At 35.8% G+C, this 14,889-nt stretch overlaps 1 protein-coding gene across 3 annotated transcripts in view; it reads right to left on the bottom strand.

The window, feature by feature from the left end:
- Positions 1-14,889, bottom strand: part of LOC122569280 (alpha-tubulin N-acetyltransferase-like) — a 26,780-nt gene extending 11,891 nt beyond the window's left edge. Inside the window, exons 1-4 of one of the 3 annotated variants that reach the window (XM_043730087.1) lie at positions 13,881-14,889; positions 12,140-12,231; positions 3,563-3,712; positions 392-563 (exon numbers count right to left, since the gene is read on the bottom strand). In XM_043730087.1, coding sequence (XP_043586022.1) covers positions 392-563; positions 3,563-3,675 — 285 coding nt within the window. In that variant the 5' untranslated portion in view covers positions 3,676-3,712; positions 12,140-12,231; positions 13,881-14,889. The remainder of the gene's footprint in view (positions 1-391; positions 564-3,562; positions 3,713-12,139; positions 12,232-13,880) is intronic. The other 2 variants (XM_043730084.1, XM_043730085.1) reach the window with 2 other exon arrangements.

Here is a 14,889-nt window from a genome sequence, read left to right as displayed (position 1 = left end):
AATTTCATACGCAATTCCACAAACTGTAAACTATATTCTACAAACTATTATCCAGCGAATGAAACAGACTTTGGTGTCTAGATCGTAGCTTCTCACTTATGTTCGTACAAATATGAATTTCATAAACAATTCAAAGCGCTCACGAACGAAACTTTTCTTATTTAATTGACGTAAAGCTTCCAGCATATCCGCCTCCGCAGCTGACAATCTCGCGGTTGATGCGACGTTAGACCTATGTATAAATTAAAAAAGAACTTTTTTACTACCAATATCAGATCCTTTCGCGTTTCCTTCGAGAAAGCTACCTGAGCTTTAAATTTCCATTGCACGCGAGTCTTCCGCCAAACTAAAATCATTCGTCATTAATTTAACGATTGCATAATCCACTTACGGAGAGCATGTGCTGGTAGAGAATATTTCCAAGGCCCATGCGTTGCCGTGACTCGTGAACATAAAAATCCAAAACGCATCTTGGCTTCAGCTGATAATGAGCGCCAGTCTCATCGAACATGAAGAGGTTCTTCGATCCGGTCTTCAACAATCCCACCACGCTGCCCAGTCCGCTGCAAAATCGAAGGAACGTTGTACGTAAGTAATATTACTCGATGATGATTCACGGCTGCGGTCCATTCGAGGTTCGCGTTCCTAGACGTAGATAGAGCGAAACAAAACACGGGGATCAGTGACTCGAGGAAGTTCGTAACGGAGCTAAGAATTGGACCATCGTATTCGTCACTGTGCTGTTTTCGGGGAGCTGTTCCCCGGCGAAATTGCTATTTACACCTTACGTCTGTTCGCTGTGCCACAACTTTGTGCAGAGGAAATAAGTTCGAGTTTAAAAATTACAGTTTATCTTTTAATAGACATGGCGATGTCTCTTGCCGTGGTGTATGTTAGGCTCTTGTTTTAAATTGCAAATTATTATAAATTACAAATGAATTGTAGATAATAAGTATAATTAATAAATTAATTTTCTTAAACGGATATATTTATAGATAAGTGAATCAGAATTTATCTTTAAACCGAAATGGCAATGTTTACTACTCAGAAGTACATCGGATTCTTGTTTTAGATTACAAATGATTAGGAATTAGAACTGAATTCGTTTCTCTAAATATGTAGGTATTTTCATAAATGAATAGATTACAGTTTTTCCTCGAATAGAGTTGGCGATGTTGCGGTGTATCTCGGAAATGTTCCCTATAAGTTACGGACGAATTATACATTATAAATATAATTAATAAATTCATTTCTATAAATTAAAAGTTACACAGACGCGTGCGAAACTAACGGTAGCTAACGATATCGATGGAGAAAAGCTCTGTTCGAAAATTCTTGCACGCAATAATCATCAAGTGTTTCGCAACGATACAATACAACGAACTATAATTTACGATTTCAAATTTGTTTCACCTCAACGTAACGAGCACAGACTTTCTCACGCTACCTGGTTTCCTCGTCTATTAACGATATCCATGATCCACCATTGTTATAATGAATCGTGTAACCCAAGCCAGGTCGATCGTATCTCGGTTAAACTGGCTTCGTCATGAAGATGGGAATTTCATCGTACTTTCGGTATTTTCGGTAATTAATTAACGCTGTATATCGCAGTACGACAGCGTGAAAAATAACTTAAAAGCTTTACGAGTCAGTTATTGTCTCTGCGCACACGCCACACTACCAACAAAAAGTTTTCTCCACGATTATGACAAGAAGAAACAGAATACGAAACTCTTTACGCGTATATACATTGTATGCTGTTCGTAAGTCGAGGATCGTTCGCAGGTTTCACTGTTATTCGACTACTTTCGATTTTACGTAGTTTTATGCACAGGTCGTTTGTTTCGGTCTCGAGTTCGAGTAAAAAACTACATACAAAATGCTTTAAAACATGTAGATTATACGTTGTCGTAATAACGCATCGAGACATACGAAGAAACTGTTATGAATAACATACGTGGCGATTATACAGAAACTTTTACAATTTTTTAAATAGAATTTCGCATAAATCAAAGAGATTACGAAACAGAACTGATGGACTAATAACGAGCCGAGGCCTCGGTTGACGGGACAACTTTGGCAAAACTACCAAGAAATTATTCCTAAATAATGTCGTACGTTCGCTGAAAATTCGCCAGATTATCAAGATCGTGAGAATTTCAAACAACAATGAGATTCAATGTAATATCTGATAAAAGAGTTTAACGAATTAATGAAAATGTTACTCCAAACGCAAGGAAACAATACACGGATATGTTACATTACTAGGCTATTGACAAACATTTAACGGGTTAATTACGTTCAACGTATATACACGTCAATCCGAAACTTTATTTCGCTGAGGTTGACGTGCATACTCATCGTGTAAAGTAAAAAATTACTATTTACTATAAAAACTCAAAGTTTTAGTAAAGAGGAATATAAATAACATTTAGCGGTATGTTTACTTCCAGTAAAACCATTATGTATTTTATAAAACAAGAGTGTTCGATTATTTAATTATTCCCTTTGGTATATCGATCATTGTCATATGTTTTTAATAAATTGAGTTGATTATTCTGCCCATTGCATCGGCTATTGCCAAACTGTTTCCTGTACTTTGCTTTATTACTTTCTGGCAATTTTTCAGTATTCAACATCAATACCTTCCTTCAACGATGAATTGTTAATTTTTTACCAAATAAAAATCTAATCCTTCCTCTTCGTTTCTCTTCACTTTCTTCGCAAAAATGTATAGTACAAGCAATTACCCTGCGGTCGACGTGTATACTCGTCATTGCTTGATTCTACCTGCTCACCTCGCGAAGGATTTTTGAAAGTAAACTCCCCAGTTAACAGGTTAACTGGCTAACAGAAGCGAAGAGTCGAATTATCCTCGATTTAAATATGAACAATAGTTTTTGAATGGCGGTATACAGCGGTTGGATTCTGCGAGGATGGGGAAGCTGGATTCCTCTAGGGGAGCAGACACCAGACATATCGATCGGCCAACCATTTTGCACGCTACGAAACCCCTTATCCTGGTAAATACAGCTTCCTTTTCGTCCTCTGCTTCGGGTTCAGGTTGCGCTTTCCAAGAGGGTCTTCGTCGTTTGTCCAAGTTTTTACGAAAGCAATCAGATCGAGCAGTTTTCCAAGTAGAACTTCTTCATCTGGCAGCGATGATTGCGCCTTCCTTTTTAGAAAACTCGGTTTCCTTTTACCTAGATTCACAATCCTTCGTCCTTTCGTTCAGACGTATCGTTGCGAAAAACTATTGGATTGGAAGAAATAAAGAAATTATCATTGTCCACGGATGAGCGTTTAGCGAACAAACCGAACTTCGATAGAATCGTTCATGGCGGAGGATTGAAATTCTTCGACGTAATAGCAATAGGAATTTCAAAGCGAGCGAAGACTGCAGCTTTTAGAAATTTCGTCTTTTCCATCCGAGGGAAATACAAGTTGATATCGAGGAGTATTTAAAGAAACTGTAATTTTTATACTTAACCGATGAGATAAAATCGACTGAAAATAATAAATAGGAGAAATAGGATTAAAGAAGATTTAAAGAACTTACTTGTTAGCTTCATTGTCAACTAATAAATAAACAATATGGTCAGTATCTCGAAGTTTTACGGCGCTGGTTATCGACTTGTTCAGACCTTGGGCTCTGGCAGAAGCCTCGCCCATGTCGTCCAGAACTCTGCTTAACTGCCTCTGACATTCGCTGAAAAAAGAAATAATTACATTCTTTTATTAATTTACAACATGAATTTATTTTTAAAAATCGATATATATATGCGATCACTTCCGCTTGAATCTCTTTTGCCCAAGATCTTTCCCATCAGACCGTAACAACTACACCGTGGATTCGCATGCATTTATAATGTAATAACGCATAATTAATATTTTATAATATAACAACGTTTAAAAAAAGACATAACAAAAATATAGAGAATATTCATTCTGGCAGAATCATCGAATAGAATTTCGGATAATTGATGTTTCGAACGATCTTGACTAGAACGCGCTTTTAAAAATAAATAGATACACAGAAATATGTAAAGTCTGTGTCGAAGTGCTGTCTCTCCAGTCGTTTTGATAGACAAAAATATTTGCATAGAAATCTGCAAACTAGTAACAATAAGTTCGCACGTGTACGTAACATTTGACAAGATAAATCGACCGAAATATTTTCGAAAGAAAAAAGACAGTTCGTTGGTAATTCGGCCTGGGTTTCCCAATTACATATTCACTTGGACGTTGTCGTAAATTGGAAGGCGTGGTTTACAACTTAAATAGCACGAAACAACCGTTCTACTTTCTTCGCGGTTCTCGTTTCTTTCGTCTCTTTTCTCGATTTATTTCGTTACGTCTAATCAAAGAAGACTGTTCTTTTTCCTTTCGCTATATAATTCCATTAAATTTACCAAGAGTTACGAATCGAACGATTTCAAGCGTATTAGAAAGTTCAAATGTAATTCAGATTTTAACTTCAACTTAGATCGTAATGTAGACATTGCCACGAAGTTGGATAATATTAAATTTATTATTGGCGACAGTCCGCGTACGATAAATTTTCGTTCTTATCGCGAATGATAAACGAACGTTGTTGTATTTGACGAGTTGCGATTCGTAGAATCGCAAAATTGGTTTATTCCAAGAAACGCATTAAGTCTGGCTTCCAGGAAATTGGATCGTTGCTAAGCACCAGAGATAATACAATTTCCATCTTTCATTCCACTTATTGACCTTTAGACCTTTAGACTTGACCAGAGAAAGTAGATTATTTATCGATAAAAGACAATTTTGCGGTACACGTCGTTAGAAGATTCTTGATTTTACTCTGTCTTTATACAACGACGCTTATTCTATTGGCAAATAATAAATCGTATCGAAATTTTACGTCAACAATATCTCTTCCCTGGTGTCGTGGAATATAATCAACGATATAAATTGTTTCGAATAAATCAGCCAACGTGAACAATTTCTCAAAACATTTGAAAGAAATCCAATTATTCTTACGTACTTTTCCAACCATGCTCAGTTCAATTTATTCGAATCAACTTTGAAATAGATTAGTACGTGATTACTTTATTCGATTACAAATTATTCCGGAAGATGGTAATCCAGTTGGCTTTACTAATTGGCAACTGCAGTTAAGTGTTCGATCTGTTGTAATTGCCAATTTGATAGATCAAACAATTTAACCCTATTACCAACTTTTTTCTCAAATTATCTGTCGATTTTTATCAACTTACAATGGCTGAGCGGTCGGAGTATTATCTTTAAAATGTATTTCGCGTGTGTCTCCTCTAACGACTAAACTAATGTAACAAATCTGCGTGTTAAAGTGGCGAGCCACTTTTATCCCAACGATAATTCTATCCCACGCTTCACGTTCGTTAGTTTACAAAGTATTTTTACGCGATTCGCCATCGCGCGTATTGTTCGTTCGTTTGGCCACGCGATTACAAAACACAACAAGTCCATTCAACGTGTTTTCTTTAGTCCTTTTTACGGTAGCTCGTAAATCGATTACACAATGTGATTATACGTCGTCGCTCCGAAATTAGCGTCTGAGTCAGCAAGACTTGGCCGTGCGGTTTGTCTTCTGGTTCCGCGCGCCTGTCCAGGAAACTGAAAACGCGTGCAACCGATGGCACGTTCCACCTGTCGATCGAAGTAAATAAAGGACACTCTAAAATGGTAACAGCATCTGTCCATGACACGGTGTTACACGTATACCTTTAACTTCTCCTCGTAACACGCTTATTATAAACCGTTTCAAGTCATGAAATTTATCATTATACCGTATATTCACGTACCATAAGTTAATTCGTTATAAGATACGACCCAATTGCGGCACTGGCGTCGCGCCAATGTGATATTATTTTGCAATGCAAATGTAGATCGATTATCCTGACTGCGCTATGTAGAGACATTATATGCAACGAGGATGGATGATTGCGAGGAGCACGTGATCACTGGGATCAGCTGCAAGTCTACCACGCGCCTCATAAGGACAACAGAAGCAACGACTTTGCACCAAATTAATTAAATTAAGCGTCGATGATCGATCGCGTTAACCCGTTCGAAGGGTTGCCAGTACCAAACTTTTCATCTGATATTCATTCCTTTCTTTCTTGCAGTCCTTCAATTTGTACGCTTCAACCTCTCTTTAAATTCGATTACGAAAAACACGCTTGACGACGTAAGAAAATTAGTATCTAGTATTAGTACTAGTATTAGTAGTAAAAGCGTAAACGATTTTGTAATTTTAACCGTTTGAGTCCCAAGCAGCGCGATCGCGCTGTTTAGATTTTGCGTCGAAAAGTCCTGGTACATTTGAACGCTACGGACGACTGACGGTATTTTGTATTTCATTGTCATCTCCTTAATGATTTTTATTGAACTTGAAATATTTATAAAGTGACAGTACGCATGTATAATAATATAGATGTATTTTATAAAAATAACAAATATGACGAGCTTGTTTCTCTTCGCAATCGATTAAGACAAGCGCTATCGCCCTGTTGGGGATTTTTCGACCCTGTTTTTTCAAAGACCCCTGACACTCAAACGGTTAAACATCGTCTCTTTTTTATCTGTTGCCTTTGCGTGTTGGATTCTAGAGCCTAGAAGATTGAACTATTCTGTCAAAATAATAAGCACCTTGTGGATGATTTCTTAGACCGTATCGGTCACGCGAAGGATCAAAGGATCGAGAAGACAAATTTGTACACGTTGGTATAAATATAAAAGGATTTCTTAATTTCATTATCAACGAATTATAATAATTATAATCTGTCCCTTTATTTATTCCTCTCCAGGTACACAAAGCCGCGATATTTTATTTCGCAATCGTTAAAATAAAAGTTTCTAGAACAAATATTCTCGAGCGAATGTGCTCGAAAAGACATTAAAGTCGACACCATGCTGATGCATATGAAGAGACAAAAGATCCATTAAAACATTTCGTATTCCAGCTGAGCGCTAGACCTGAAATGTATTTTCCCATTATCACGTGGGAATCTCGCAAAGAACGCAAGCAATCTCAACTGGCCATGAATACTTATCTGGAAATCTGTTCGCGTGCTATTAAAAATAGTGTCTCGCTATGTAAAGTAGCGACGAGCAAATACAAAATTATTCTTCTCATATTGTCTCGTAGTGGACGAGTGGCAAGAAACCCATTAAAATACGTTCTGACAGACGAAACTAAATTCCGGCTATCGGAATAACATTAAATCCAGAATGGTAATCTTGAAACACTTATCAGGAATGCTGAAATACGTAGTCGAGCGTATTAAGAATGTCGTTGAGGTTTTATCAGCAATATTTCATCGAGGCACGAGACCAGCTTGTATTAACTTTTACTCGGAATCTCGCCGAGGAACGTCATCGAGAACCAGTAAAACGTGAAGCATGCGAAGCAATTGGTTAAAAAGCAAAAAAAGGAAGAAACATATAAAAGAGAAATAGGAGTAGCTGAATCATAAAGTTTCAACGCTACTTTCACAAGGAAAAGAAGAGATCGTTTTCATGAATATGTATCGGATACGCGAATCATTTAATCGATAGGCGCCGTGAAATCGTATAGCACTCGTTTTCTAAAATTATTATCGAGTGGCTAGAGAAAATTGCTTTCGACTATTATCTACAGATTCCATTAATTTTAGAAAAAAGCAGCGAGGAAAGTTTCCAGTCGAGTTTTGTAAACATAGAATCAACACGAGCGTGAAGATGCTGCGGATTAAATGTTTGGTTCGAGTCTGTTGCATTTCTTCGGTCATTTTCGCCAATTCCATTCTTCTAACGTTGAAAAATATTCCGAATTTCAGAGAAATATGAGCAAATTGTTACTATTATCCAATGATTTTCTTGTTTCGTCTTTATTTCCTTAAAACGTTGGGAACCTTCTTCGACGCTAAAACGAGACCAAGATGGAGATATAAAAGTTCAAAGATATAAAAGTTGTATTCCTCTAAAGTCAAAGTATTTCAAGCTGTATCTTTACCACATTTACGGAACAAAATATTTGTCAATTCTTTAGTATGTTGTTTCAATCTATTTTAGTATCAATATAGCTTGATCGTTAATGATATCGACCAAATATGTTTCTCAGGCAGGTCTCGATAATTTCCCTGCTGAAACGTTCGGCTACGATTACAAGTGCCTATTACTTTGCTGACACAACACACTTTGCTACTTTGCTCGAACAATACAGGCAAGATTTAAATTGGCACGATAAAGTGCCGTGCGATGACGAAGTGATTGCTAACCCCATAGCTTAACTACGTGGAACGGAATTGCGTGAGATTTGTAAGGAGGAAATCATCGTTTAATCCTTCGTACTTTAATAATCCACTCTGTATTTCATATTGTATGTTATTTTTAATACGATGAATTTTATAGGAAATTTAGTTCTTCGATGAGAAAACCAGAAAATACACCTGAAATATAAATTTCTATTAAATAATAAGAACGAAAAATAATTTAAGAATATGGTAAGGAAACTTTTCTTATAGAAATAGGTTATTGCATGTGTATCATTATGTATATCCATACTCTGCAACTTTTACCTTGCGACTTACTCCGTTTTACTTTTCACGATCTACGGAACATGTATTTCATGTTATGTAGGTTAATGTTATGGGCGATCCTCGTTGGGCAAATATTACGTGTAAGTTCGACGAAGGATCAAGGTGATCGAGGAAGTCGATCCTGTCGTTCGTTCTCGTTCGATGAAAGGCGTGGATGTTACTTGCTTTCCTTGAGGATGTGAACCTAAGATAAAACTGAGCGAGAATCTTGAGACTATTTGGTTCGCAGGTAGATTTCAAAATTTCCCACAGAGTAAATCTTTGTTGATCGATATAAATATTGATATTAATACTTCTTTAATTGTATATATCGTAATTATTCAAAGTATTTAAAATTGGCAAAGTCCGCTTTGGAAAATGGCAATAGCAATTTACATTGGATAATAATTAGCAGAAATGCAGATATTAAATTTGCCTTTAATTAAATACCAGTATTCTGCATATAAATAGGTTTAATCTTTCGATTCTTTTGATTTGAAATAAGAAAGAGATTTTTGTATCTTGTATCGTTGTTATGTGACAGTGACATGCGACTATAAAACAACGTTTCAAAAATACAGGAAATACCTACATATTGCTAATGTTAGAGAAGATTTTGCAGCTTTAAGACGTCGATTTCAGTAGCTCGCACGAGATATAGAGAAATAATTATGAACAATATTCTAGAGACTGTATCGTCTCGCTAAATATCGTTGGCACGGAAAAGCTGACTAAAGCCAACCGAGATCACGACGTCAACAGCTCGGATTCGAGAAACTTGGCCCAACTCATCTAGGACACGAGACAACGTAGCTAAAGATACTCAAAAATCGAAAGTCCTCCTCTACGGAAGCCTAGATATCGGGAGATACTATTGAAGCCATTCGTAGCACGAGTGGCCCAGCCTTGATTACCTAGAATACCTTGACCTTGACCTGAGACATCCACTACTTTAGAAACCCTATTACAGTTATTCAGAAATTGAAGAGCTCATAAATATTTAGAAGGAGAATCTTAGGTCTAATCCTCACTGATTCTAACGATCCACTTTAAGTGAAATTTGACACAATTTTAATAAATTTAAAGGCGCAATCGTCATAACTAGAAATAAATAATAATTATAGTCCCAAGTAGTCAGCCATGAAGCTACGTATAGACCTATGTAATAATTATTAAATTATTTTTATCAAAACCAGTTAGATCTGATGGCATGAGATTGGGATTAAGTTTGGATCAAACTGAGCCTATCCCTGTTGGAGCAGGACGAATTCGGCCAAAGGTATCAAGATCAGAGTCAATACTTGGAACAAAAGAATTCCTGTCTTACTTAAGACTTGAGGAGTTCTGATCAAATTTACTTGTTACAGTACAAAGACTGGTATCATGGAGATAACTACAACTTGGATAGATTTAGTCAGACCTATACAAAGTATTACAAGTCCCAACTGAGATATGTAGTAATTTGAGGTCTCAAGTAGTTTTAATAGGTTCCTCGAGTACTAGGAGGTTCCAAATAAAATTGAATAGCTCGTGCTTTAAATAACTCTAATCGTATTTCTCGAATTCTAAAGTTCGAAAGAAGAAGTTTAGGGTTCTTGGTGCATCGAATGTGTATATATACTTTTAATAAAATCTTTCGAACTCCAAGAAATCAGGTATCGTTGCTCGCGTTCTAGATGACTGTGACAGAATATTTCGAGTTCTAGGAATACAGGTATATTAGGTAAATCTCTGAGCGGATTTTTTAATTTTTAAGTTAAGTTACTCTTTGAGCCTTAGTCGAAATCTCTTATATCCTACGTCCAAGAAATCTCTTACATTGTACGTTCAAGTGGAACATTTTTATTGTTCTATCTCCAATCTCGTATATTCTACGTCCAATCGAAGATCAATTAGCATTTGTTAAAGTCAATATCACGCGTAATATTTCTGGAGACCACAAGGTGTTCTAACATTTTAACTTTAGGTCCCATGTTCGTATTACCATCTACTCTAGCGCATTATGGCAGTAATTTTCATACGAGGAATATTAAAAAGTTAAGATCACAGTAATCTCGGTAATCACTGAACTCAGATCTGATAACTTTGCGATATCACGAATGAATGGTGATTTAGCATGCAACTAGCATTCGGAGAAAACGGCGACATGTTTTATTTCAGTGGCACTATTTTCTTATATTCTTAGAATGCACGTGATATGGCGAGCAAACAGCATTAGGAAAATATCCTTTTATCGAGATTTCCATCACGATTGTGGAATCAGGGAACAGAGAGAATAACCATGGCGATATTTCATCATTCACTTCCGTGAATGTTCCGACTCACCGTTCAAGAATGCAGACTTGCAAACAGTATCCCAGTGTAAGAAATTCAGTTCTAATGTAACGTTAAACATTCTAACAGTATGAAAATGCGTTTCAATCAAACGTGGTAATCCAATATTTAAACGTATTCTATGAACTTTAGAATATGTATTTTGAACAACTACTTTAAAATAATACATTCTGTCTATAGGTAAAAACGCTTGAAAGTAATCTTCATCGAATAATATATAGTAGAAACAGAACTTAAGGGACCAGGTGTAATTTGTTTCCTAGCGCATTATTTTCAGCTGCTCGGCAACCCTGTTCCAAACGCCCACGATTCCAAACAATAAAACGAGTAGGGACTCGTGGAGACAAAGCGAGTGAAACCAAAGTGTTTTCTGCGTTATAGCAACTCTTTTGTGTAGATAGTTTCTTTGATGCACAGCAATCGAGCCAAGCTTTGTAAATACACTTTACGTTCGACGTGTATTAATTTAACCCTCTATAATATCCTATAACTTGAAAGCTATGCACGCTTATATGTTTATCTTCCTTTTCATTTCAATTTATTTGCTTAACAATTACAAAATTGTTGTATTTTAATAACGTGCTATTATATTGGACCTAACTCTTCAGTGGCTAATAAATAAAGAAATCAACGGAATAAAAAGTAGAAATTTGATTGAAATTGGCGTTTGAATGAAAAGATAGAAAACAACATTTTTTATTATATTCATCATACTGGATACTACGTACATCGTACGTCCAAACATATTCATCGGAACGTTCATCTCAGAAACCAACATCATCCAAACTAACGACGTGTGCGATTCCTTTATGTACATCGTCTATAACGTGATTATCCTATAAGCTATCTCAACTGTTCCTTATGCAACGATTTCGTGTAGCTGAAAAGAGCAAGAAATCTAGAAAATTACATGTGTCGCCTATAACGTGATTACCGTACATGTTTTCTCAAATATTCCTTATGCAATGGTTGCGTGCAAATGAAAAGAGCGTGAAATCTAACCGGTATTCGTCGACTTATTACGTGTGCACTAGTCGACGGAATATTAGATGTGTTTATTGGTGAAGAAACTTTAGATTTGCAAATGTTAGATCCATTGGAAGCCAATAAAAGGCAGCTGGCCGGTTTCCTCGAGCCAATACACGATAAATGGCTCTTCCCTGCATAAGTATGCGCCAATATTATGCATTTTGGTATGATCGAAGTAAAGTAATATATAAAACGAGTGTGATTACCTTATCACTAGCGTAGTGAGTATTCTGTCGCGTTGATTAGTACGACGAGATTCATACGATAACGTAGAAATATTCAGGAATTTTCAATGTAACTAAAACGAAAACAAAAAATAAGTAGGAAGAACTACAATATTATAATAATAAATATATAAATGTAATCTAAAAATTATATAAATATATAAAAAATATAAATGTATATATAAAAGACAAACTATGTATGTGTGTATGCATGCATGTTCCTCAAAGTGTTCTACCGTTCAACGTACCCGCATCAAATTTGGCATGAATATTCTTCGACACCATAGAAATAATACCTAAAATAATTCCTAAAGCTCATCTTACGCCCGAGCAATTTATTGTGCAGTAGTTTAATAATTTTCAATGATTTTAAGAGAGAATATATGAAGAATCAATTTTCCTCGCACGATAGTGTGGCTGTTTTCTCGATGATGTTAAAATTTGTTGTTGTTTATAATATTAACTTAAAATAAACGCGAAGTAAATTTGGACAAGTAAGGATTTGGAGAAAGGTATAAATATTTAAAAAAATAATTCTATGAAGATTTAGCTCATCAAAAAGAGATTGGAAATCCGTAAATTCTAGGATTCAAAAGATTCGCCCCTTCAAAAGTCCAAATAACGACGGATACACGCAGTTAATATAATATAAACTGTAACTGATTGAGTTGCAACATAAATTGATTTTGTTTATATATTCATTAGTACACATGTAATATATTTGTAAAAACAGGACGATTTTGTATTACAACATACAATCCAAAATGTAATTATTATGTTATCTTATTTTATTATATATATTATATTTTATTTAGAAACTGGATAGATATATATACAAAAATTTCATATTCATTTTGAACATTAAGCTATATTTTACTATGCAAATTTGTCTATAATAAAATACTATATTTACTACAATATTATTATCAAAACGTGATAATATTTTAATTCTTATGATTCTTTTGTTTATTATTGGAAATGTTTATATCATAAACATCCGCAAATCAAATGAGATGTTTTATCACGAAATTAAAATATCGACGATTACAAAATTATTCGAACTGAATAATTTCATAGAAATAACGATAAAAGAATCGATTTCAAAAAAAACAACAATCGTTACGTGTATCGTGTAACAACGATTCTTAAATGGAAATATCCTCGAAGAATTCGAGCCACGCCAACGCGTGTGTTTGTTCATTGACATTTACTTTCGCCATCGATTTACCAGTAATATCGGCCAATGTGACAGTGTCAATGTGCTCGACGGTGTCAAATATGAGTTTATTTACGTCGCACCAGGTTGTACTGATTATGTTCCAGGAAATGATTGGGACGCGAAGAATTACTACAAATGATTATGCCCGATGTCATCTGCGTAAAGTGAAAGTATTTATCGTGTATGTTTCATATTACGATATAACCTTGAAGATGACGACCGCGATAAATAACCTCTTACGGTGTATCGATTTTTCTCACTGTCGCACACTTAACGCTCTCCTTCGTCAATTATTTGGAAATATTTGTCACATAACCAATGTATAATCAGATATTTGTAGCTTATTTTCTTTTACATAACAAACTACAGTGAAAATTTAATATTTCCTAAGATAAGATTTAACAAAATAGAAGTATATTAAGAGATACAACGATTATAAATTGTAAACAAATAGAAAGATGTAAGTGATAAAATGGTAATAATGATAATAATAGAAACACTCACTTCAATTCACGGCGATCACCTCTGAAGTCCTCTGGAATGAGGGTATGCGTGACCTTGTTGATCTTTCTGGGCAAGAGTTTATTTACGTTGAACTTGAACTCCATCTCGACAGGTTTTTCACTGCGTTTCACTGCGATTTCCACGTCGCAAAATACGTTCAACGAACGGGTCCTTAACCTTTCGACGCTGCTGTCACTTTACCCGATCTACCACCTTCCAGTTTTTTTTCGAAACTGTCTCGAACGATTCTCCTGAATATGGCGGTCAATGGCATCCACCGAGCCAACTTCACTGCATCTTTTCCGGGGGAATTACGATATTATAACTTTGTGCTCATCAAAATCGTTCATGTTACACCAACAGCTTTTCTTGATTACCAAACTGTTCGATTGTTTGTTAGGTGTCACTCTCGTTGTCACACGACGTCTCTTGTTGTCACGTGGTTCTATTCTCTATAATGACTTCTATATTTGTTTCTTAATATTTCCGTGTTCTTAATGTCGTGTGTTTTTTGATGTTTTGTTTATAATGAAACTTGTTTATTACGCTTCTGACAACTTGAAAATGACCAGTTTGCTTGACACGATGACGAATACTTTACATCAGACCACAAACGTTTCCTCGAATCGATCAGTTCTACACGGACGTCAGACTTACTTCGCAATTCGTAACCAACTGATATTCATAGCTGCTGCGACGTCGCTTTTTCACTAACACGACTAATAATGAGCAAATTGCAAGAGAAGTTAGGTGATATGCTGTGGTATCGTTGATGATGTGACAGCTAACCGCGTCGAAGAAACACATCGAAATGGCTGGACTCCTTTGGATAGTTGAATAATTTCGGTGAATTATCGCACGGCTAAGATATTCAATGGCGCAATTAAAAAGAGAAATTTAATAATCACACGGCGTTTCACCTGACGAATCGGTGGAAGTCTCACAGTTTACTGGCCAGCGGTACGTTCAATTTTTTCCTGAAAGCCGCGAGTCGCGCCGAGATGCGCAC

Source organism: Bombus pyrosoma, linkage group LG7 (genome assembly GCF_014825855.1).
Source record: "Bombus pyrosoma isolate SC7728 linkage group LG7, ASM1482585v1, whole genome shotgun sequence".
Taxonomy (NCBI): Eukaryota; Metazoa; Arthropoda; class Insecta; order Hymenoptera; family Apidae; genus Bombus; species Bombus pyrosoma.
The sequence above is the reverse complement of the archived record's forward strand: the minus strand, read 5'-3'. Positions and strand labels throughout refer to the sequence as shown.